Source organism: Mesocricetus auratus, unplaced genomic scaffold (assembly GCF_017639785.1).
Source record: "Mesocricetus auratus isolate SY011 unplaced genomic scaffold, BCM_Maur_2.0 Super-Scaffold_100020, whole genome shotgun sequence".
NCBI classification, from domain to species: Eukaryota; Metazoa; Chordata; class Mammalia; order Rodentia; family Cricetidae; genus Mesocricetus; species Mesocricetus auratus.
Window position 1 is genome coordinate 18,911,205 of NW_024429201.1, and position 24,408 is coordinate 18,935,612.

General features: G+C 44.6%; 1 protein-coding gene across 1 annotated transcript in view; it reads left to right on the forward strand.

The window, feature by feature from the left end:
* Positions 1–24,408, forward strand: part of Mccc2 (methylcrotonyl-CoA carboxylase subunit 2) — a 73,149-nt gene that overhangs the window by 13,959 nt on the left and 34,782 nt on the right. The window contains exons 2-6 of the mRNA XM_040728959.1: positions 1,428–1,494; positions 6,017–6,101; positions 7,985–8,086; positions 12,467–12,594; positions 14,452–14,564. Coding sequence (XP_040584893.1) covers positions 1,428–1,494; positions 6,017–6,101; positions 7,985–8,086; positions 12,467–12,594; positions 14,452–14,564 — 495 coding nt within the window. The remainder of the gene's footprint in view (positions 1–1,427; positions 1,495–6,016; positions 6,102–7,984; positions 8,087–12,466; positions 12,595–14,451; positions 14,565–24,408) is intronic.

Below are 24,408 nucleotides of genomic sequence, written 5' to 3' on the forward strand. Positions count from 1 at the left end.
TTCATCTGAGCCACTCAGAAGATATCTAAGCTTGTGTGAACGGGTAGTTTTGTTCTTATCATTACCTTTAAAAATTTTTTAAATTTAATCTCTTGTGGGTTTTTTTGAAACAGGATCTCATATGACTTAGGCTGTCTTCAAACTGACTATGTAGTTGAGGATGACCTTCAAATCTGGATTCTCCTACTTCTACCCCTCAAATTGTTTTTAAAATGTAAGACATTTTCACCTACCTCTGTTTCACCTACCTCTTCTTGGTTTCTCCTTCTTCCCACCCCTACCCTTTCTCCTCCCCACCCTGCCATTGAACTTTGTTTTTAAATATCCTTATCAACAGTGGAATAGTTTTGCATTGGTTGGAATCTCAGGATAGTGAATGATGATGTTAGGAACAATGTAGGTGGTGAGCAAAACACATGACGTCTGAGCCTTAAAAAGCATGTTATCAAAGTAGAATGTGGCGGTGCACACCTGTGATTTTTGCACATGGGTGGTAGAGGCTGGAAGGTCTGGCGTTCAATGTCATTCTCAGCTACATAATGAATTTAGGCCAGCCTGGACTGTGAGACCCTGCCCTAATGACAACAAGAATAACAACACCGGCAAAGCAATTCATTGGATAGAAAAGCAACCCTGACCCAAAGGGGGTGAAAAATAGCTGGGTGATGGTGTCACATGCCTTTCATCTCTGCACTTAGGAGGCAGAAGCAGGTGGTTCTCTGAGTTCCAGGCCAGCCATGCTACACAGAGAAATCCTGTTTCAGAAAACAAACAAACAAAAAAGGGCTGGGGAGCAGTAAGTGTATACCAATTAAATTCAGCAGATGTTTAAAGAAGAAAGAGAGTAGGAGTGGTTAGAGAGATACTGAAATGAAATAAACATGATTAGGATTTAAAACGAGCCTAGACTTGGAGAGGGTGAGTCAGAGGGCCTGATGGGCATAAATAAGAGCTGAATATTTCTACAGGATGGAGTGGTCACATAGTTGGGCTGGTGGTGGCCCTGTGTGGATGTCACACAGAGATGGCATGTTGGTACTTTCCCTTTTTTTTTGCAGTGTGGGATTGTATCCAGGACTTCACATGCACTAGGCAGCTCTCTACCTCTGGCCACACTCTCAGCCTTGGATTGCGTTTTAGTATTTATGCATCTATTATTATGTATATGTGTGTGCTTGAATAAATGTACCTGCCCTGTGCTTGTAGGAGCCTACTGAGACCAGAAGAGGATGTCGGATCTCCTGGAGCTACGGGGTGGTTGTGAACTGCCCTGTGGGTGCCAGGGACTGAACCTGAGTCTTCTATAAGTGCACAGGTGCTCTAAACAGCTGAACCAGCTTCCGTGTCTGTTTCTTGATTCTCCCTTTGGGTAAAGGATAAGGACTTTATAACATTCCACTCTCCCTCTCTCTGTGCTTCTGTTTCAGGAGAACTATGAGCAGATGAAAGCTCTGGTGAGTCAACTTCATGAACGAGCCCAGTATGTAAAACTAGGTAAGCTCCGTGTCTGTCCGCCCATCCGTCTGTCTGTCTGTCCGTCTGTCTGATAGCCTAATATGGACCCAGGCTAGCCTTGAACACACGATCCTCTTGCCTCAGGCTCCCAAACACTGAGAGTATAGTCATGTGCTGCCATTGCCAGCTACAAAGTGAGACTCTTAGTCTCGCTGAAAACTGTTCTCCCTGGTGTCCTTACAGGTAGAAGCTGCTTCACCGCCTGTGCTCTGGGAGCACTGCTGCACTCTTAGGTATTGCTCTGTTTGGAAGACGGCTTTATCTGTTGGAGTAATTAGAGAAGGAAAAGTATAAAAGACGTCCCATCTATTTGTTTTCTTCAAGGCATTTTTTCAAGGTGACTGACTAGTGGCAGACAAAGAGAGAGTCCATCTACAGGTACTGCAGTAGAGAAGAAAGAACCGCAATGTTGGTCCTGGAGAAAGTTTTGAGGGATGTGCCAGATATTAGTTTTATTACTAAGACTTTGAGACAAGGCGTCTTGTAGCCCAGATCGGATTTGGACGATGACCTTGGATTCCTGGTCCTCCCTGCTTCCACCTCCCAACTGCTGAGATTACGGGTACACCCCATCATACCCAGTTTATGTATGGCTGGGGATGGAACAGGTGCCCCACTAACTCAGCTACTTCCTGCTCCCTTTAAATCTTTTAATTCTAAAAACCCCTTCAGTTTCTAGTTTATATCTAAGTTTTATACTTAAAGTCTGTGAACTGTATGTACTTTAAATACACGTTTCTATCTTCTTTTAAATTAGTAAGTTATACAGAATTAGCAAAAGGGAACTGACAATAGAAGCAAATGCAGTAGAGGCATTTAGAATGAATGTATTGCTGTCTGTCCTTTTACTGTAGCAGTGTAGTCAAAATGAGTAAAATCTGCTTCCCGAAGATGACTGTAATTCACTCTTGAAGGGCTATGGGGATGAGCAAGCTGCAGCCCTCTGGCCAAGGACAGCTACAAGCGTGGCCGTCACAAACCCATCAACTTACTTAAAGCATGAGGAGGCTTTTGATCACTCAGTTTACATATTCTCAAGTAACTTCGTAGATGATGGTGTCGTATCGCCATGGCAAAAGGTTGGGTAGCACTTTAAAAGGAATTGTCTTTAGAGAAGCAGGGTTGTGGCTCAGTGGTGGTGTGCATGCTTTAGCATAACGCTCTGAGTTCGATTCCCAGCATATTCACCTCTCTGCCCCAGAAAAGAATAAACAAAGACATACATTAGTACACTGTCTAGAAAAAAAACGCACGCACTTGCCAAAGTAAAATCCTTTTTTGTTGGAAGAGGTAAGTGACTCCATCGTTGCACCCATCATCAGCTGGTTTGATCAGTTGAGGGTTTCCTTAGGACAGATGGCTTTGAATCAAGAGGGATCCAAAGTCCTGCAGTGTGGATGGGCTGACGGTGGGAGAGAATGGATTACCCCTGTGGTGCTTTCATAATAGCCAGAACCAAGTATTTTGATTAACCCGAATTAACCGAAGGGCTGTAAGTGTTTTGATAAATTTACAAGTGCTTTGTTTTTATCCTGGGGAGTATCTTTACGGAGGTAAACATCTACAGATGGGTTTGGTGGTTGAGGCAGGGAGGTTTTGTGTGACAGCAGTGAGTGTCCCATGGTTGAAGCGACAGCAGTGAGACATCAATGTGTGCAGAAGCAGACAGCACTGACTGGACCCTGGCAGGCAGCCTTTGAAAGATGCTGGGATCTTGCTGTACAGTGATTTAATGGATTGCACACAAGTGCTTAATAAAAATGGCTTTAAGGGAAATGCCAAGTTCTTCATAACAAAGTCATAGGGTTTCACTGTGTAGTCCTAGCTGTCTTGGAACTCACTATGTAGACAAGGCTGGTCTCGAACTCACAGAGATCCACCTGCCTCTGCCTCCCAAGTGCTGGGAATAAAGGCATGCGCCACCACTGCCCAGTGAGAATGAGTTTTGCTTGTTGGTTAATTTATGTAAAAATGTAATCATACTCTATAGTCCAGACTAGTCTGGAACAATCCAATCCTACTTCAGCTTTTGAAGTATTGGGACTACAGGTATGAACTACCTCATCTAGCCAGCATAAAAATTTAAGAACCATCTTTGGAAAACTAAGGTGTTCCATTGTGTTGTTATATGGTTTCAACTTTCTATAGAGGAGCCAGGCATGGGAGAATATGCCTGTAATCCTAACATGGGAAGTAGAAGCAGGAGGATGCAGAGTTCATGGGTAGCCATGGCTCTGTAGCAAATTGGAGACCCTGTCTTGAAAACTAAAACACATGAACACGCACACAGGCATGCACAAACACACACACACACACACACACACACACACACACACACACGCACGCACGTACGCGCACACGCACCCCAGAGGTGCTTCATTCTGTGCTCATCGAGTCTGCACCAAAGAGAAATCACCTGTGGCTCCTCATGAACCCAGAATAGGACCAGCTGCTCCAGCAGCCTGAGTCGGACTCCAGAGAGAATGAGAAGAAGGGGTGCTGTCCTAAGTCACTCACCTCCCACTTTTGGCTCTTCAACTGCTGGCCTCCTAATGAGCACCTAAGTCACCTACTTTCCAAAGGTCTTTGCCCAAGCCTTGCTTTTGTTACTTTTATTTAAAAATCACATCGGCAGCCCTTTTGTTTATTTTTAAATATTGAAGGTCATTAGCATACCATAAGCTGCCTTAAAGTATGTGATTGGAAGCATTTTGACCCATATTCCAACACCAGAGTCAAGGTAGCATTGTCTGGAACTTCTGCTCTTTGTAATGCTGCCATCCCTTTTCCCCACCCCTAAACACACCTCGTTAGGGACCTGGCCAGTAGGTGGGAGGAGGTCCTACCGTCTTGCATGCATACTAACTCATTTTGAAAGAAGAAATAATTTGTGATATAATTTTCTTGGCAACCTAAAAGTAGATTTGCTCTCAAGAATTTTCTGTGTACCTCTTATGATGAAAAAAGATTCCTCTTGCAGCCAAGATCTCTGATTTGAAAACCAAGGCGGTTTTTAGAAGCTTGTTTGAAATAAGTATGAACATGATTTCTTACCTTAATCAACACAGAAATGGCGCCCTTAAATTGTTAACTACTTTATTAGACAGAGGCTTTGTTAAGATACTTTTGGGGGCAGCAGTAAAAAACGTTTTCTGGCAGCTTCTTCCACTCCTGCTGTGGCTTGAGCAGGGCCACGGATGGAGGGACATGCAGTCACCGGTTTCTTGGCCTGCAGGTTGGGTGGCGAGGCTTGGGTGCTGCTTTGGCCTCATGAAGCCTGATTGGAGTAGCTGCACTGCTCTTTGGTTAGCGTAATCTTGCCAAGATTTGGGCAATGTTGGGAGCCACAGAAGGCCATCTCTGAGTCGAGATACTACCAAAGGGACCTGCTAATTACTATGGAAGGGTTTCAGCTTCCTCGTGTGCAGGCCTAAGGACGCCTTTAGGCAAGTTTGCCCTTGTCATGCGTGGAGGGAATTTCCAAAGCTAGACTTTTACCTGGTCCAAAGACAAAATAGAGATGTTCGCATGTACAATGTGATACATGTATATGTGGTAGTATTTAGTGCACGCGGGGCAATGAGATGATATTGTAGTGTGTGAATTCTCATGAAAATAGCATGTCAGCCCCTTAAACAGTGACTAGTGAATTCAGGACACGCATGATATATACTGGATCAGGGACAGATTAGTGTATGTGTTTGTACGTGTATATATAGTGTATGTATGTGTGTATATGTAGGCGTGTGTGGTGGTGGGGAGATGGTGCACATGAATGTTGGTGTGTGGAGGCCAGAGGTTAACATCGTCTCTTTCTTTGTCACTGTCCACCTTAGTTTTTGAGACAGGGTCTCCCACTGAACCCGGAGTTCATCAGTTCAGATGATCTTGCCAGTGAGCTCCAGGATGTGCCAGCCCATTGGTGCTAGGATTAGAGGTCATGCTACTGTGCCTGGCTTTTACACAGGTGCTGGGGATCCAAACTCAGGTCCTCATGCTTGCATGGCATGACCTCATTGGCTGAGCTATCTCCCCAGACCCGAGTGTGTGTGTGTGTGTGTGTGTGTGTGTGAGTGTGAGTGTGAGTGTGTATGAGAGTGTGTTTATGCATATGCCATTAAAAATTCAGCTTATTTACTGCAGAAAATTGACATCTGGTATATCAAGTGATTAAAAAAATAATTTGCCCTTTCTCACAGGGTACACTGAACCTTTTGTATTTTTCTTTTTATTATTTATTTATTTGGTTTTTTTGAGACAGGGTTTCTTTTTGTAGCCCTGACTGTCCTGGAACTCTCTGCAGACCAGGCTAACCTGGAACTCAGAGATCCACCTGCCTTTGCATCCCACGTGCTGGGATTAAAGGCACCACTACGTGGCCCACTGAACCTTTTTTAAAGTGCCATGTTGGAGTGGAGCATTGCATGTGTTGCTAGCATTCAGTGAGAAGGAGGCCCAGCTCACGTCCATCTGTCCTAATGCAGCCATGCTTTTATTGCAGGAGGCAGTGAGAAAGCCCGGGCCCGGCACACGTCGAGAGGAAAACTGTTACCCAGAGACAGGATTGACAATCTCCTAGACCCAGGGTTGGTACTGGCGCCTGCTCCCTCTGCGTGTCCTGTTCTGTCGGACAGCCCCATCAACAAATGGTTCTAAACTGGGCTTCTTAAAAGATTCAAGAGCACCACACATTTATTGAGAGAATGGGACAAATGAAGCAGGGAATGACGCTGGCAGGCACCTCTGCCCTGCTGGGGTTCCCAAAAGGCCAGAGGGAGATAGGAAATGAGTGGTAAACATCTGGAGTTGTATGGTGTACTGGAAAGAGGCAAGTGTGGGAAGAAGAAAACATTATTGCAAAAGCTCTGCAGTGAGACGACTGTGGGTGTTTGGGCGGCGTCCAGGAAGCCAGTGTAGCTGGAGAATGGTGTGGAGGGGGGAATGGGCTCTGATTCTGGAGAACCTGTCGGCTATTGGTTCTGACTCTCAGAAAAAGAGGGAACGATAGTAGAGATTAGACAGGACTTGCTGAGTTTCTAAGTCACATGTTGTGTGATGACATTTATGGGACTCGGCCCATAGGATTACATCGCACTCTCTTAGAGTTTGTGTGCATGTAGTTTTATTTTGTCACTTTTCTTGTGAGTGACAGAGTCACCCCACAGCTTCTACTCTCTGCATCATACCACGAAGTGTGACGTGCGGCTCTTTAAAGACGCTGCTCTTCTGGCTGCTGTGCTGGGCGTGGACTTGAGCAGCAGGGGTGGCTCAGGGGGAAGACTGGAGGGCAAGGGTGTCGAGCTCTGTGTGTATCACAGCAGAGCTGACCTGGTAGATCTCCCGAAGGATGCGTCGTGGGGTACAAGGAAAAGGTGGGCATATGTGCGGGATAGTTTTTCTTTTTGGCCTTTGCGTTTTAAGATAGGGTCTCATGTAGCTGATTTCAAAATCACTGTATAGCTGAGTACCTTGAACTCCTCCCCGCCCCCCACTTTGGAAGCATTGCCGATTAAACGTAGGGCTTTACCCAACCAAGCAAGACCACTGTCCCTGAGATAACAGCCCAGCAGCGAACTTCTGACCCTCCCTCCATGTCCCTAGGGCCGGCACTGCGCCTAGGTGTGCACCACCACACTTGGTTTATGTAGTGCTGGGCATTGAACCCAGGGCTTTGTGTGTGTAAGTAAGGACTGTCCCAGCGGGACTGCGTCTCTAGCCCCCCCGACTTCTTTTCTTATGACATCTCTATTTGTATGAGAGCGTGCATGGGCGTGTCCTGGCACATGTGTGGGAGTCAGGGACCAGCTCTCAGGAAAGCACTTGGGTGCTTTCTTATATGACCCAGGGATCAAACCCAAATTGTCTACTAGATGAGCCGTCTCACAGCCCCTAGCATATATTCTTTTAGCTCATTTTTACGCAGATGTGTATCAGGCACCTGCGTTTGGAAAACAAGAAGACAGCTAATCATACCTTATCTAGCATTCTAGGCCGCTGTCACACAGTTGTATCATGAGCGCGTGTGAGGGAAAGGTGGACAGAACAGCAAAGGATAAGAGCCTGGTACCCGGGGACAGATTGCTGATGGCAACCCCAGATCTGCCATTTACTGCTTGTGTGACTTTAGATAGTGACCGGGCTTTGGCTTCCTCGTTAGCAAAGGAGGTAGTGTTTATAGAAGAGAGCCAGGCGCATGGTAAATGTCCCGTTAGTCCCTTTCTATGGTGATATACACATTTGCATAGCACTTTAACAATAAGTTCCAGGATTTTGTAGTAGCTCATTAGCTGGTTGTACCATATAAATTACCATGGCATTCTTGTCAGGTCCTATTTTAGAAATCTTGTAGATTTTATGTGTAACATGCATATTTGAAATACCACCCTGTTCAAAACAAATCTTTCCATTCTTAAGAGTAACTTTTTAAATATGGCTACTTAACTTGGACAGCATTCTTTCTTCCCTTTAGGTCTCCGTTTCTGGAGTTCTCCCAGTTTGCAGGTTACCAGTTATATGGTGACGAGGAAGTCCCCGCAGGTGGCATCATTACAGGCATTGGACGAGTGTCAGGGTGAGTGAGTGTCCACCTGTGCTTGGTTGTGGGGGGCAGGGATTGGGAGTGCAGGTGTCTGCCACTCACCCTGTATGCCAGTAGACTTCGTGTTCTTTAAGACTTGAGCGTCTCAGGATCATCTGTGGAGCTATAGAGACCACAAACCGAAGGGAGAAAAGGAAACATCAGCCAGAGTTTCTGGATCCAATTTAGGCTTCCCCCAGGTGTGGGCTATTAATTTTTTTTATTAAAAAGTTGTTTTTGTCCCACAATATATTTTGATCATATTCTTTCCCTTTGCCCTACCTCTCCTAGGTTCTCCACACCTCTCTACACATACAGCTTCATGCTTTTTTCTCTCCCTCAAAAAAAAAAAAAAGAATAGAAAAAACAGACAAACTTAAGCAAAAAACCAAAACAACAACAAAAATCACTAAAGCTAGGTGTGGTGGGGCATGTCTCTAATCCCAGCACACAGGGTAGATAGATCTCTTGAGTTTGAGACCAGCCTGGTCTACATAGTGAGTTCCAGAACAGCCGGGGCTATGTAGAGAAACCTCATCTCAAAAACAAAAAAAAAAAATAAATGAGAGAGAGAGAGAGAGAGAGAGAGAGAGAGAGAGAGAGAGAGAGAGAGAGAGAGAGAGAGAGAGAGAGAGAGAGAGAGAAGAAAATCAGTGAGACAAAAATCTGTTCGGAAGAGGAGGCCGGGAGTTGTGTGAGCCTGAGGAGGGGGGTGGCTACAAGGAAATACCTTCTTTCAGACACAACAGGACTGGTGCACTTGTGACCTCACAGACACTGTGACACCTGCACCAGACCAAATGAAGTCACGGCACCGAGAAAGGGAAGGGGCACAAAGTCCCCCCCAACCAAGAAACCATTTGCAATTGTCTTGTAGGTTTTCCAATGCTGATGTTAGAAACCGTTAGACGCTGGGAATCTGGTCTGCCCAGTGTGATGTTGAAGCTACCACATTGGTTCTTTGCCAGGGACTGTGAGCGCCTCTTGATCCCCACTACAGCTGAGTGAGAGAGCGGCTGTAACTGTCATCACCTTGTGCAGAGAAGGACACAGTCCCAGAGGGGCAAATACCTGGCCCCAAATCAAGGGACCTGGGAAGCCTGCCTTTGGTCTTTCTGGCCTCTCCTGGAGCAATTGTCATCAGCTCAGGAGGCTGGTTTGTGGCACACGTTCCTGAACCCCATGACCATGACTTCAGGAGAGGTAAACATGTAGCCATGGTAAACAGATCACCAGTCACCATGCTCGCTGCTTGACTTGACCCCTGTCTTTACCTTTTGGTCTCTTTGCTTAATGTTCACCAGTGTGCAGGCAGATTTTCCTTTTGGGAGGGGAGTCTTCTGGGACATTTAAAAATAATCTTCCAAAAAAATGAAACCTAATTCCACATTAAACCAAACTCCTCTATCATGGAAATCCACAATTAAGTAGAACATTCTTTCTCACAGTTCCAGGCGCAGTGACTGTTAACACCCAGAAACGTGCTGTCCCGCTATTCCCATACGCATCCTTCCACTGCGGTCTTCCTATGAAACAGCTGCCATCTTAGTCTGATCAGCCGTCTCGGTAGAGACCCCCCAGTCAGAGCTGAGTGAGACTGTTGGCTTTCTCTCAGAGGAGGAGGGTGGGGCCCCGGGCTGTCCTCTGAGACTCCAGCGGCTCCTCCCAGCCTGCTGATTGCTGGCAGAGGTGCTAGAGTAGAGGCCAGGGAATGCCAGCTGAAAGGTGTAACTGTGGGGAAGTGTCACCCATGCTGGCCGACGACTTCAGTATGACTTCTGTGGGGTCACCCACCACTCCTGCAAGTAGTCCCTCCCCAAGGCCATTGTAAACTCATTGGTTCCCCAGGACGTGCTTTGGTGGAATTATACTTTGCTTTAGCATTGGGACCTTTTAAGGGAGGAGTAGGTAGATGTTTTCCTCTCCTTGGCGAAACAGTGCTAGAAACAGATGCAGTCTGAGAACTATGTCTGAGGATATCAGTGCTGTTACATAAACTATACTGTATGAGTTGCTCTCCCTGGGTATCGGTATCCAGGGATCAATATCTTGAATGTAGATTTCTCCCAGACAAGCAAACGGGAGGGAAGATGATGTATGAGTTGACGGCAGCCACCCTAGTGGGGGGCGCAGGACTGGGAAAGTTCCACTCATTTTGTAAGTGTGAAGTGAATGCTGTTGTGGTCTAAGTGCCCTTACGTAGAAAGTTTGGTTGTACATTGTCAGTACTCTTCCTGTGGTAAGCACAGACGCCTGGTTTTGCTCAAGACTGCTTCGAGCGGAAAACCGACTTGGTTGCCCTTCTTTTCTGCTTACTATCGGCCTCAGAGCTCAGGCAGTTAGCACGGCTCTTCTTGGTCCTGCCTGGCTGTGCTGGCTCTCAAACCCAGAGGCAGAGGGGGCTGCAGGTGGCCGCAGCCGGCAGAGAAGGCCTGGAGTCTGTGCTGCAGCCTGCTCAGCTGCAGCAGGGACTCTAAGGGGGAAGGCCTGCCTGGTTCATGTGCTCTGGGTGTGCCGCCTGACCCATGTGGCTTAAAAACAGAAGCCGTTCCTGAAAGAAAGTTCAGTGCTAGCTCCAGATAATGAGTGCTGATGGGTACAGCAGACCGCATTACAGCATTTTTGTGAACTGAGTTTATTTCTCTTTCCGTGACGTGTGGTTATGGATGTATGCCACCCTGCCGGTTGTATGTGACACTGGAATCACGCAATATTCTCCAAACTAATCCATATTCACAGCCCTTTGTGTTATACTATTTAACATTTGGATTTATTGTGACATCAAACAACATATTTTAGATTTTGTACGTGCGCGCATATGTGTCTTTGTTTCCTATGGTTGTAATAGTAAAGAAACTGGTTTTCTTCTTGTGGTGCTGGAGTTTGAACTCCATGCTGTGTACATTCAGGGCAAGCGAGTTATATCATCAGATCTTGTTTTTTAAAGATGGGGTTTTACTCTTTAGCCCAGGCTGGCCTTGAACTCTTGTGGTGTAATTGATTCAAACTTTGGATCCTCCTGCCCCTACTTCTCAAGTGCTGGGATTACAAATACCACAACATACAGCTATTAAGTCATTTTTAAAAGTAGAAGACATACCTTAGCACTGCTGGCAGTGTATTCTCATGTTTTTCTACTTTTTAAAAGTTTATATTTTAATTAAACAAAATATGTATATGAGTGTTTTTGCCTGAATGTATGTCTGTGCATCATGTGTGTGCCTGGTGCCTCGGTCAGACAAGGGTGTTGGATTCGATGAAACTGGAGTTGCAGATGCTTGTGAACCACCATGTGGGTGATGGGAATCAAACCTGGTCCTCTTGAGGAGCCGGCGGTGTTCTTAACTGCTGAGCCGTCTCCCCAGCCTGATTTAGTTTCTTTCTTAAAAGGATACTCTTAAATTCATTTATTTTTATTTTATGCATTGGTATTTTGCCTGCATGTGTGTCTGTCTGTGTGAGGTGTCAGGTCCCCTGGAGCCAGAGTTACAGACAGTTGTAAGCTGCCATGTGGGTGCTGGGAACTGAACCCTGGTCTTCTAGAAAAGCAGTCAGTGCTCTTAACCACTGAGCCATCTCTCCAGCTGCTTAAAAGACACATTAAAGATTCACTATAATAGAGTTCCTTGCCCTAGGAAATTGGATTTTTAAAAGGCGTCATCATCTTGTTAGGACGCTTTCATTTCTAGAACCGTACAGAGGGCTGGAGAGACGGCTCAGTGTGGTTAGGAACACTGCCTGCTCTTCCAGAGGGCTGGGATTCAGTTCCCAGCACGTACATGCAGCTAACAACTGTCTGTAACCCCAGTTCCAGAGGATCCAACACTCTCCCGGCCTCAGTTGGCATTACATCTATGCGGTGTACAGATATATATGCAGGCAAAACACCCAGATCCATATAATAAAGTAAATAAAATATTTTAAAAAAAGGAACTGAAAAGAACCTTACTGAACAGTGGCTTAGGTTAGTGTCTCAATACTAATGGCTCTTTAAAAATCAAATGTGAGCCGGGCGTTGGTGGCACACACCTTTAATCCCAGAGGCGGATCTCTGTGAATTCGAGGCCAGCCTGGTCTACAAGATTGAGTTCCAGGACAGCCTCCAAAGCCACAGAGAAACCCTGTCTCGAAAAACCGAAAAAAAAAATCAAATGTGAGTGTGTAATCTTGTTTAAAGTAGTCATTTTCTATCGAATTAACAAATGAGAACCATGATTAAAGCTTGGTTTTACAGCATGAGGCCATCAACTGGAGAGAAGCATTAGTGGTGTGCACTAGAAGTTGAAGGCCGTATTGCATGCTCTAGTTATAATGAGCTTAATTGCCTTTAATTTTGCGGAAACCTCATAGTCTCTTGGCATTTCTGCCTTTCAGAGTAGAATGCATGATTGTGGCCAACGATGCCACCGTCAAAGGAGGCACCTACTACCCGGTGACTGTGAAGAAGCACGTACGGGCCCAAGAGATAGCCCTGCAGAACAGGCTTCCATGCATCTACCTGGGCAAGTCACAAGTGCACTGTGGACTGTGTTAGCTGGGAAAGCGGAAGGCTGTGTGGGTGACGTCACTACTGGATGTTTTAAAACACCGCCGGTTCCTCCGGAGCTAGAAGGGAGTATAGTGCTTGCTGAGAACTGTGGGAAGGTAGCTAAGAACGCCCATAGTGCCGCAGAGGTAAATTAGCAGCTTGCTATATGCTAGCTCTTCCCCTGGACAGCTTATTTTTCTGTTAACTATAATTAACTCGAACTATTCAAAACTAGCTAATATTTATGGACCTCTTGAGGGGTCAGGCTCAGTGTTAAATTCTTGACTATTACACACTTGAATAGACTGTAATTTAAGGTAACTTGATTTCCAGAGAGAGTCAATCTTCATTTGAGAGTAAACTACATTTGCATTAAAGGCTGTTTTGAACAGACTCTAAAAGCAAAGTAATTTAGAATTGGCAGCTTTTGGATACTGGGTTAGTCTGCCAAAAACCCTAGCCCATGTTATTCATTTGTCAACATTTAAACAGGTCATAACAGAGATTTTTTTCCTTTATCTGGGAAAGGGATTTTGCCTGATTGACTCACAGTGTGAACTTCTTTGCACACATAGAAAACAGCAAATGAAGCCAAACTGCTTGCCGGCACCTGCCAGTCACTAGGGACAGGTATACTTAGGGATATTAACAGTGTCTCTGTCTTCAGCGATGTCATAGTTAATGGCAGACAGCATGCAAAATAATAAATAATAAAAGGCAATGATTATAGGCAATAATAGTAAATGTAGAACTAGTTAATTTCTAATCCTTTCTTTCTTTTTTTTTTTTTTGAGATATGGTCTATGTAGCCTTGGCTGACTTGGAGTTCACAGAGATCCTCCAGCCTCTGCCTCACGAGTGCTAGGATTATAAAGGTATGCACTGCCACACCTGGCTCATATTTTTATTTTTGACATTTATTCTGTGCACTCAGAATAGGGATGCTGGACTAAAGGCTTTCTTTTTTTTTCTCAAAGATTTATTTATTTATTACACATACAGTGTTTTTTCCAGAAGTGGGCACCAGATTGAATTGTAGATGGTTGTGAGCCACCATGTGGTTGCTGGGAATTGAACTCAGGACCTCTGGAAGAGCAGTCAGTGCTCTTAACCTCTGAGCCATCTCTCCAGCCCTGACTAAAGGCTTTCTACATTCATAATTTCCCATCCTCCTCATAGCTATATGAAACTGCTACTGTTGTTAATTTCATAGCTACGGAAGTTAGAGGTGTTTTTAGAATGGCCAGAAAACACACCTCTGATTTTATATCATCACATAACTATGAAATAAGGAGCTCTGTTTTGAGACAAAAGTCTTCCTGTGTAACCCAAGCTGGTTTCACATGCCTGGCCATCCTGAATGATGGCAGGCACTGTTGTCCATTACTTTAATCTGTAGTAAAACTAATCTTAATACTTAGGAAGCTGAGGCAGGAGGATCACAGCATGAGTCATACAGCTTAACCACTTAAAGAAAAAAAATTGAACCCAGACAAATAAAAACAAGAGAAATAGTACAATAAAGCAGCATACGAATTACCCATTAATCCTTTAGTGGTTTCTCATATTGGTCTAGGAAGATGCGTTTTCAGTTCTACTGGAGAATTCATGGTGTCCTTGGGTCTTTGGCTGCTCTTAAAGGGACAGAGTGTCCTGGCCAGTTCATGTGGAGTTTTGATGGAAGGTTGGAAAACCTGATGTATTGGGAATAAATATTTGGTTGTGTTTTGGGGGTGGGTGGGTCCAAGACTCTGGAACACATTAGCAGGAGGATGTGATTAGCTATGGCCATTTGTAATCTGTGTTCATTTCCCTCCTTTTTCTCATGCAGTTGACTCAGGAGGGGCCAACTTACCTCGGCAAGCCAACACCTTTCCAGATCGGGACCATTTTGGCCGTATATTCTATAATCAGGCAATTATGTCTTCTAAAAATATCACACAGGTAATTTCTGATTAGTCCATATGTGTTTGGTTGTTTGTTTAAGAAAAAAGTCACTCAGATGTCATTTCTATCACAAAATGATAAATTAAAAATAAAGCAGAATTTGGTCAGGTGAGACAGCTCAAAGAAATAAATACTCTTGCCACCAAACCTGGTGACTTGAGTTCCAGTTCTGGAAATCTGCAGGTGGAAGGAAAGACAGACTCTCCTTGGGGGTTTATCTCTACCTTACTCCCTGCCACACACAAAATAAATAAGTGAATGTAATGAAATTATTAAAAAACATAATTGAATATGTAATGTAGGAAAGTTTTGTAACATTGTCTTCAGTTTGAACTTCTACTAACTGCGGGCATGTTCCAGGATTATAATGAGTGCTAATTACCTAGGGAAAACTGGTTTGAAAAGAAAGTAATGTTTTTAGGGCTGGTCTATTAGAACAGGGGAGCTTTACTGTGTGGGTAAAGAGCTACATAGAGGTACGTTCATACTAACATTGCTTATGAGAGCAAAAGATAATGAACTCATGGGCATCATTGGAAGATTCATAATGGTGCTCTGCTGTTAAGACCAATGAGCTAGAATGCCTGCATCAATAAATAAACCCCAAAGCGGTGTTGAGAAAGAGCTGTAAGATAAATGAAGAGCCAGTGCCCATGGGTGTGACAATTGGGTGCATGAAGCCTCACTGCGTCATGATTGTGTGTACGTATGCTTGGAGGATGGCACACTTAGCTATAAACAGTGTGGCCACTGCAGGAAGGGAGGAGTGAAAAGGGGTCATCAAGAGGATTGTGGGACTTAAGGTATTATCTGAAATATTCCATCTCCTTGACATTCTCAGAGTGTGTGAATATAAAGTCGTTATAAAGGGTCTTGTTAGATGTAATCACCTAAAGGACTCTGAGATGAGATGAAATGCTTCCAGACTCCCTAGATGGGCCTGAAATCAATAGTCAAGTGTCCTGTTGAGGCAGAGCAGACACAGGCATCCAGAGTGGCCACGGCCAACTGCACAAGTTGTCCTCTGACTTTAACGCACGCATGCACGCACTCGGTTGTGGATTACAGCCTTCTTAAGGGTGACCAGAGGCCAGGGTTTTCATCCTGGCTCCCTCCCCTTTAGGCCTTCCTACCCCAGAGGCCTCTCACTGTGCAGATTTTGTGTTGCCTTCTGTTTCTTTCCCCAGATTCTTCAGATTCATACTGAGTTCCCTTATTCCTCTTTCTTTTTTATTCTATCTGCCCAACCCCACTAAGAACCTGTCCTCAGTAATTGAATAAAATTTCAGGTCTTTGTTTGTGCCCTGGTGCAGGCCTTTGGCCCTCCACATCTCTGTTTCCCAACCCTCAGGGTTCTGCTGTCTCTGTAGGTTTTCTGCTAATGCCTCAGTGGGAAATAGAAATGTGTGTGTGTGTGTGTGTGTGTGTGTGTGTGTGTGTGTGGTTTCTGCACCTGGTTCCTGGTTAGGAAAAGTTTGGGTCCCCATGTTTGGTCTCTATCCTGTTCCTAAGACCCTGGTAGATAAGGACGCCAGGAACATCTTTTAACGTTTGGTCTTTGATTCCTGGTGCAAAGCTGCTAAATCCCTCGGGCTTTCCTGGGCGATTTCCTTTCTTCTAATGAGGTAACTCCTGATGGAGGTTGGCAACCAGAAAGACCGAGCCATGACCATAAGCTTGATGCCGTCAGGTCCCCTGTCCCCATCTTCTGAAGGAGAGGGCTGGGAATAAAGATGATCCCTCACACCTGCATGATGAAGCCGCCATTGAAATCCCTCCTGCAAACCCCTATGGGGCTTCCGAGATCTCCCCACTTGTTACACACATCCGAGTGCTGGGAGAGTGGCAAATCTCAACTCCATAGAGACGGCAGCTCTGCACTCAGAGCTCTTCTGGGCCCGCCTGTGTACCCTCGTCTGGCTGTTCTCTGCAGCCTTTGTTAACTAACCAGCAGAAGGAAAGTGCTAGCTTGAGTTCTATGGGCCATTCTACCAGATTGAATGCAAGGACCGGGAGTAGTGGCTTATGGTTAGGCAGCCCGAAGCTGGTGCTTCTGCCTGGGTTTAGTATTTGAAGTAGGGACAGTCTGGCAGGAGCTGGTGCTATCTCCAGATAGTGTCAAAACTGAATTGAGTAAGGGGACACCTAGCTGGTATCCAGGTGAGGACTGATTACTTGGTGTGGGAAGAATGCCCTCCCTCATCTAATGGCAGAAGTGTTCAGTGACTGTATGAGAGAGCAGGCGAAACATGGTGTTCTCGGCCCCCAGAAGGGATTAATGCAGGATTTTTGGTGTGGGTCAATTCCTTTGAGAATGGGTTTTATTTTTATATTATTAAAGTATGAGCATGGACCCCTCTGGTCTCTTGTGTCCTAGCTTGTCATATGACTGACCTTTCTTCCTGTCACATGTTTCTGCCATGATGCTACCTGCCACCTAACATACTGTAATGTAGTTAGAAAGTCCTCACCAGGGACTGGAGAGATGGCTCAGAGGTTAAGAGCAATGGCTGCTCTTCCAGAGGACCTGGGTTCAATTCCCAGTACCCACACCGCAGCTCACAACTGTCTGTAACTCCAGTTCCAGGGAATCTGACATCCTCACACAGACATACACACAGGCAAAACACCAATGCATACTAAATAAATAAATAAATAAATAAATAAATAAATAAATAGGTGCCTAATCTTTCACCCTCCAATATCAAATGGACCAAATAAATCATTTTTTAATATGTAAAATATCCTGTCTCAGGTATTGTGTTATAACAACACAGAGCAGACTAAGATATAACTCTGGTTATGTTATTTATACATTTTGACAATGATCAATAATTACCCCATTCCTATTCTATTTTCTATCCCAAGATTGCTTTTTTTTTTAACTTGCCCATTTTAAATCGATTTATCTACTTATCTCTTAAAATCTTGTCTCTGTCATTTTGGTTGTGAGCCTAGCCTTTAACGGCTGAACCATCTGTCCGGCACCCTGTATATTCTCAGAAATAAAAATAACGCTGACAGATATCTAGACCTTTCAGGTATAACACTCGAGTTTTGCTTTGAAAGAAAAAGACTTTTTCTTTTTTAGGTCAAACTGTTTATCTTTTTCATTCTTTGAATTTCCACAGTTATTCATTCTCTCTCTCTCTCTCTCTCTCTCCCCTCCCCCCTCTCTCTCTCTCTCTCTCTCTCTCTCTCTCTCTCTCTCTCTCTCTCTCTCTCTCTTTCTGGTTTTTGGAGACAGGGTTTCTCTGTGTAACAGTTCTGGCCGTCCTGGAACTCACTCCGTAGACCAGGCTGGCCTCACAGAGATCCGCCTGCTTCTGCCTCTCCAGTGCTGGCATTAAAGGCGTGTGTGCTGCCACCACCCAGCTCCACAGCTATTCTTAACTCTTCTCTCTAGGTTTCTCATACTTTATTGCTGGTTTCTTAACAATTAGAGCAGTATCAGATGAATTTTTATATCTTTACATATTTCCCTGAGGTGAGTCATGTTAATGTTTATTAAAAGATGGCTCCTGTAACTGTTAAAGCAAATCTTAACACACTGACAGGTTGCAGAAGGTACTTGCCTTCATAGTCTCTCATTTCCTTACATCATGGTGGGCTGGGGACCCCTAGCCTGGAGTTTACAGACCTCAGAGGCTGGGGTCCAACCTCTCTGAGCTCCTGCCCAAGCCTCGCTGCAGCCGTGTACACACTCAGGCTGACTCTTGCAGTCTGCTGTCTTCGTGTTGCTGGCTTCTTGTGTAGGGGTTTATAACCCTCAACAGAGGCCTCACTTCCCTGTTTCCTTTCCTTGCCAGCTGTAGTCCTCTTGCTGTAGCTTGCTCTTCGGCTTAGAAAGCCCCTTCTTTCGCCGGAGTGCCTCAGCAGCAAGATGTTTTGCTTTGACTAGAAGTTCCTTTCTGTTGAAAAGGCTTTATTTATCTAGCTGTGCACAAGTGCAGTTTCTAGGGCCGCCCACTTTGCTCCCCTTCGTGGTTCCCCTATTTGCTCTAAACTTTGAAGAATTTTCGATGATTATCAGGGGCCCCTCTCTTGTGTCTTACCTCCGTCTTCCTTCTTGGAGGAAGCCCGTGACTTTTGAAGTTGACCTCATTGACTGCCTTTGTTTCAAGCATCTATGATCATTCTGGGGGGCTTACGCAGGTGATGTTATTGTCAATAAAGATGAGTAGAAGTTGGGAGAAATGCACACTCTCTGATAAAAAGATTGAGGAATTCTGGGTATGATGGACTTTCTGCATTCTATGTGTCTTTCAAACCTGTTGGTGCGGGTGAGCATGAGTACCTGAGTTAGCAGTGTTGATCCAGCAATGCGAGTGACAAAGATCTGAACTTCTGGCCACTATTCAGCCTGGCTGTGCACCTTGTGGCTTTTATTTCTGTTGGAGGTTCTTCAGGTAAAGACAGGACCAAAATGATACAGACAGTGTCTGCTTTTCACAATTACTTTGAATAAAAAAGCGAGCAAGCTGGGTGATGAAAAGGAAACACATTTTGAGTGTTTTTTCCATTCAGCCCCAGGACTCTTCCCTTCTCTGTTGCATTTATCCTGGTCTCTGTTGCATTTATCCCAGACTCTGTTGCATCTATCCTGGTCTCTGTTGCATCTATCCTGGTCTTTGTTGCATTTATCCTGGTCTCTGTTGCATTTATCTTGGTCTCTGTTGCATTTATCCTGGTCTCTGTTGCATTTATCCCTGTCTCTGTTGCATTTATCCTGGAGTCTGTTGCATTTATCCTGGTCTCTGTTGCATTTATCCTGGTCTCTGTTGCATTTATCCTGGTCTCTGTTGCATTTATCCCTGTCTCTGTTGCATTTATTCCTGTCTCTGTTGCATTTATCCTGGAGTCTGTTGCATTTATCCCGGTCTCTGTTGCATTTATCCTGGTCTCTGTTGCATTTATCCCAGTCTCTGCTGTGTTTATCTCAGAATATGTTGAAGTGGAAATTGGTTTTCAGTTCTGCAAGGGGGGCACAGGAGGTCCAGAGTTTACACCTTTTCAGAATGAGGTATAAGACCTCCCTGGCAAGCCTCCCCCTTCCACTGAGTAGCCTGTTGGGCTTTGTTTGTAATCCATTTTGTTTTAATGAGAACCAGTCTGTTTGCCCCAGCAAGACCTGGAGGGTAATGAATTTGTCTGAATAGTTCATGTTATTGTCTGTGGTTTGCAGCAACTTATTTCTGTTACTCGACCCTTGCTTTTGGGAATGATGACAGGTGTTGTTTCTGTGGTTTACAAGTCATCCATGGCCACCCCCTCCTTCCTTCCTTCCTTCCTTCCTTCCTTCCTTCCTTCCTTCCTTCCTTCCTTCCTTCCTTCCTTCCTTCCTTCCTTCCTTTCTTTTTCTTTTTTTTCCCCTGAGACAGGGTTTCTCTGTATTGTTTTGGAGCCTGTCCTGGAACTTGCTTGGTAGACCAGGCTGGTCTTGAACTCACAGAGATCCGCCTGCCTCTGCCTCCCGAGTGCTGGGATCAAAGGCGTGCGCCACCAATGCCCGGCCCACCCCTTACTTTCTTGCTCATAAGTTATAGACTTATGCTTGGCCTCCTTCTCCTTTCATCTCTGTCACATAGCCGCCCCTCTCTAGTGGTGGAAGATTGTTGCCTCTCAGAGTTCTAGGAGTTCATCTTTGTCCTGATGAGGGTCCCCTTGATGTCTCTTCTGGCACAGTAATGAAGATGTGTCTACAAGCCAAGCTGAGTCCACACCTCATAGCATAGCCGTGTCTTTTATGGCATTTTAGTTCTTAGTGGAGAGTGGAGCAGAATTTTCTCTACAGTTCCAGATACTTTGGATCCCTGAGTGACCCTGCACGGGACTTGCACAAGGGCACACTGAGCCTGGAGCACTTGTTAGTGCCCCTGTGCTCTGGGATTCCCTAGGTCCTGTGAGCAGAGGATGGAGTGGCAGGATGCTGTCCTCCCTGTGTCCTGGTGTGGGTGACAGGCAACTCGGAGTTAGTTAATGAGATGAGACTGTGTGATGCTGACTGGCTTATTGGTGACTTGCCTGTATTGTGTTCTCTTCATCTGTATTGCTGTCATCAGCATCTGTCTGCTTGCATAGCATTAACATTTCATTTGTTTAAATACTTGTGATCAGGCAGCTAGAAAGAAGGGTCAGCCATCGGTAACCACCGGCAACACCTGTTCCAGGGGATCTGACTCCCTTCTCTGATCTTCACAGGCTCTTGCATGCATATGATGCACATCAAACTCACCCAGGCACACCCATACACATAACTAAAAATACATGAGTGGGTGGCTCACCTCTCTAATCCCAGCCTTTAATCAAAGGCAGAGGCAGGTGGGTGGGCAGTCCATGAGTTTGAGGCTAACCTGGTCTATAAATCCAATTTTAATCCAACAGGGCTGCACAGTAAGATCGCATCTCAGTAGATAAAAACCTTTTAAAAATAAATGAAAAATAATTGTGGATAGAAACGCCTTCTTTCTTATTGATGAAACATTTGAGAATTTTGATTCTTATGGGCATAGTAACTGCAGCTCTTGAAGGGTTTTTTGTGCTTTTAAAAAATTTTTTATTACAAAATGTATTTATTTACTTATTTATTTTATGTGCATGAGTGTTCTGCCTGCATGTATGTCTGTGTAACATATATGTGGCTAATGCTGTTGGAGGCCAGAAGTGGGTGTCTGACATCCCTTCTACAGTGTTTTTAAATTATGTAGCAGCATTATGAAAATACAACTTATCTATTAACTGTGAAACTTAGTTGTATTTTGTGTATCACTGAGTTGGATCAAGCTTATTATATTTTTATCTTCCCATTAGCAATCACTCTCTGTTCCTGCCCAGTCCTCCCAGCCACGGATCTCCTTTGCCTCTATGGGCTTGTCTGTTGTGAACATCTCCTGTAACTTTGTACCTGGTCTCCTTCATTTACTGTGAGGCTGGAGGACTCCACAGACCAGAGTGCCATCACGGTTGGTTTGGGTTCTGGACTTGGTAAAGGCCTTCTGCTGGTTTTGTCCTCACTTGATGGACAGAGAGATATTTGTATCTGTACAGGGACCTTGATAACATCATGGATTCCACTCTCATGATCATATAATCCCACTTACATCTCTGAGGCTTCACCTCCAAATCACACTGGGGGTTAAGGTTTTAACGTGCATTTGGGAGGGGACACAAACACTCCATAGCAGATGGTGTGATGGCACTCTGACAAAATGACCCCTCCTGCCCCCTCCCCGCCTCCTGCCTCCTCCCCGCCTCCTGCCCCCTCCCCGCCTCCTGCCCCCTCCCCGCCTCCTGCCTCCTCCCCGCCTCCTGCCCCCACCCCATCCTCATACCCAGCACTTACTCACAGCTGCTCTTCTCCCCTCTCCTTTGCTCTCCAGCTGTTTTCCTGGGCTCCACTCTGCCTGTTGGGTTTTTTTTTTTTAGGTCTTATTTTTGAAAACTGTCCTCTTTTAGAATCTTACGTCACTATGACTCTGCTCTCCGTTCCTTCAGCCTTTTCCTTCTGAGCACTGAGACAGTGTGAGCTGAACCCAGTGTTGTCGTGGAGAGTACAGGGTGCTGAGGTAAAACTGTCCTTCATTCCCTTAGAGCAGTGGTTCTCAATGTTCCTGATGCTGCAATCCTTTCCTTGTATTGTTTTGGCCCCCAACCATTTCATTGCTGCTTCATAACTGTAATTTTGCTACTGTTATGAATCGTGATGTAAATGCCTGTGTTTTCCCATGGTCTTAGACAATCCCTGTGGGTTGTTCGACCCCAAAGCGTTGCCATCCACAAGTTGAACCTTGCAAAAGGCCCAGAATGTTCCAGATCTTCATAAAGTGCAGAGATAAACACTCATGTGTACCACACAAATTTACTGCACTGGCATTTTGTCTTATTATTTTGCCCCACTTTAAAGGAATGTGTTTAAATATTAACAATCAATTTATCCATAATTCATCCATCCCTCAGACATGGTGAGCCACTAAGTCCCGTCTGCTACGATCGGTGTTGCCTTGTGTGTATAAGGGGGAAGGGGGGCTTTCGTAGCTGTAGATAGCTTGAAAGCACAATTCTGAGTGACTGTTACACCAAATGATAAGTGAAAACCACTGCTGTATTATGTTGACAATTGAATGTCGTGGACAGTTTAATAACAAACACAAAACACTTAATGAAGGGAAAAGTCTTTTTGTGATGGCCGTGCAGTTGGAAAATTGTTATCTCACAGTACTATCCTTTGGGCTTAATATCAGTGTGCTGTGAGGTCAGCAAAGCAGGGTCTCCTGTGGCTATAAGGCAAGCTGATGATATATAGGGATCAGAAACACAAACTGTTTTCATGGGGTACCTTAAAAAATCCATTATAAACTGGGCATTGGTGGCACACACCTTTAATCCCAGCACTCAGGAGGCAGAGGCAGGTGGATCTCTGTGAGTCTTAGGCCAGCCTGGTCTACAGAGTGAGTTCCAGGACAGCCAGGACTACTGTTTCATAGAGAAACCTTGCCTCAGGAAACAAACAAAACAAAACCAAGCAAAACACCCCATTTGTACTTCTTTTTCTCTGGTGATATTTTTGTTACTGCTGACAGGTATTTAGCTAAACTCTTATGTGTCCTTCTTTGTACCATACTAATCTTTGAGCAAGGATTTTCTTAAGCTTTTTCTAAAATGGAAAGCCTTTGAACACCCACGAGTAAACATTATTGTTAACTCCTTGTAAGTATCACCCAGCTTCAACATAATTCATTTCCCTCTTTATACTTTTTAGAAGTTGTATTTATTATTTGTGTGTGTGTGCGTGTGTGTGTGCGTGCGCGCGTGCGCACACATGCTCGCGTATGAAAGGCCAGCTTTCATCAGGTCAGATAACCTGGAGAGGAGGCGTGACGTTGGCGCAACTGCATATACACACAAGAGACTTTTTTTCTGAGGGCCAAAGCTTAATTCTTCATTTTATTTTTCTTTCAGTTGCTTGTTCTTACTTTCTTCTTTTTCTGTTCTGCTCTTCTACCCTGATGTTTTCCTCCTCCTCCTCCCACCCTCCCTCCCTCTTTCTTTCTTTCCAGCTATTTTCCTTCTATATCTTTCCTATTATTTTCCTTCTACTATATCTCTTATTTTTCTTTTATCCCTTTTATAAGTCCTAAGACAAAAATGTCTATGCAAGGAAAGATCACCTCACAACCAGAAGTTACATATTTTCCAAAAACAAATTAAAATCTTTTCACAGGAAGAAATCACATTGAGATCACAAGTTCCATGTTTTCCTTAGAAGACCACAAATGCTTGAACACTTTTATTCACCCCAAAGCAATGATTCTTTTATAACTGATTAATGAGGTCTTAAGCAAGCTAAGTGTATTTCACCCAGTTCCTTTTGCGATGGCAGGGAGCTGTTTTTGGTTTTAGTGTAGCAGATTGCTATTCTGCTTCCTCTCTACCAAACATTTAAACAAGTGGTCTAGTTAACCACCTATTTTTCTGTACACACAATAGGGTCATGTAATTTCACTTCACAGCTTTGTTTTTCCACGGTACATACCTGGGGCCTATGATTAATTCTGTAAGTTACATGACCAAGGAACTCAGGCCTAACCTTGGGTGTAGAGACATAATTGCTTCCTTTAATCATAAGCCTGTTTTTCCACGGGCAGAGTTCATGGGTCTGTAATACATGAAACTTCCTTGTTCTCATTTTCCATCTTCTGCAAATCTCATAGGGGAAAGTGACTTGTAGCCTAGTTTTGCCTTTGTCTACTTTTTATTGGAGCAATTGGCCAAATAACCTAAACCGTTTCCCTAATCAACTTTACTGTTTTAACCAACTTTATCTTTTAGGCTGGCCCAGAAA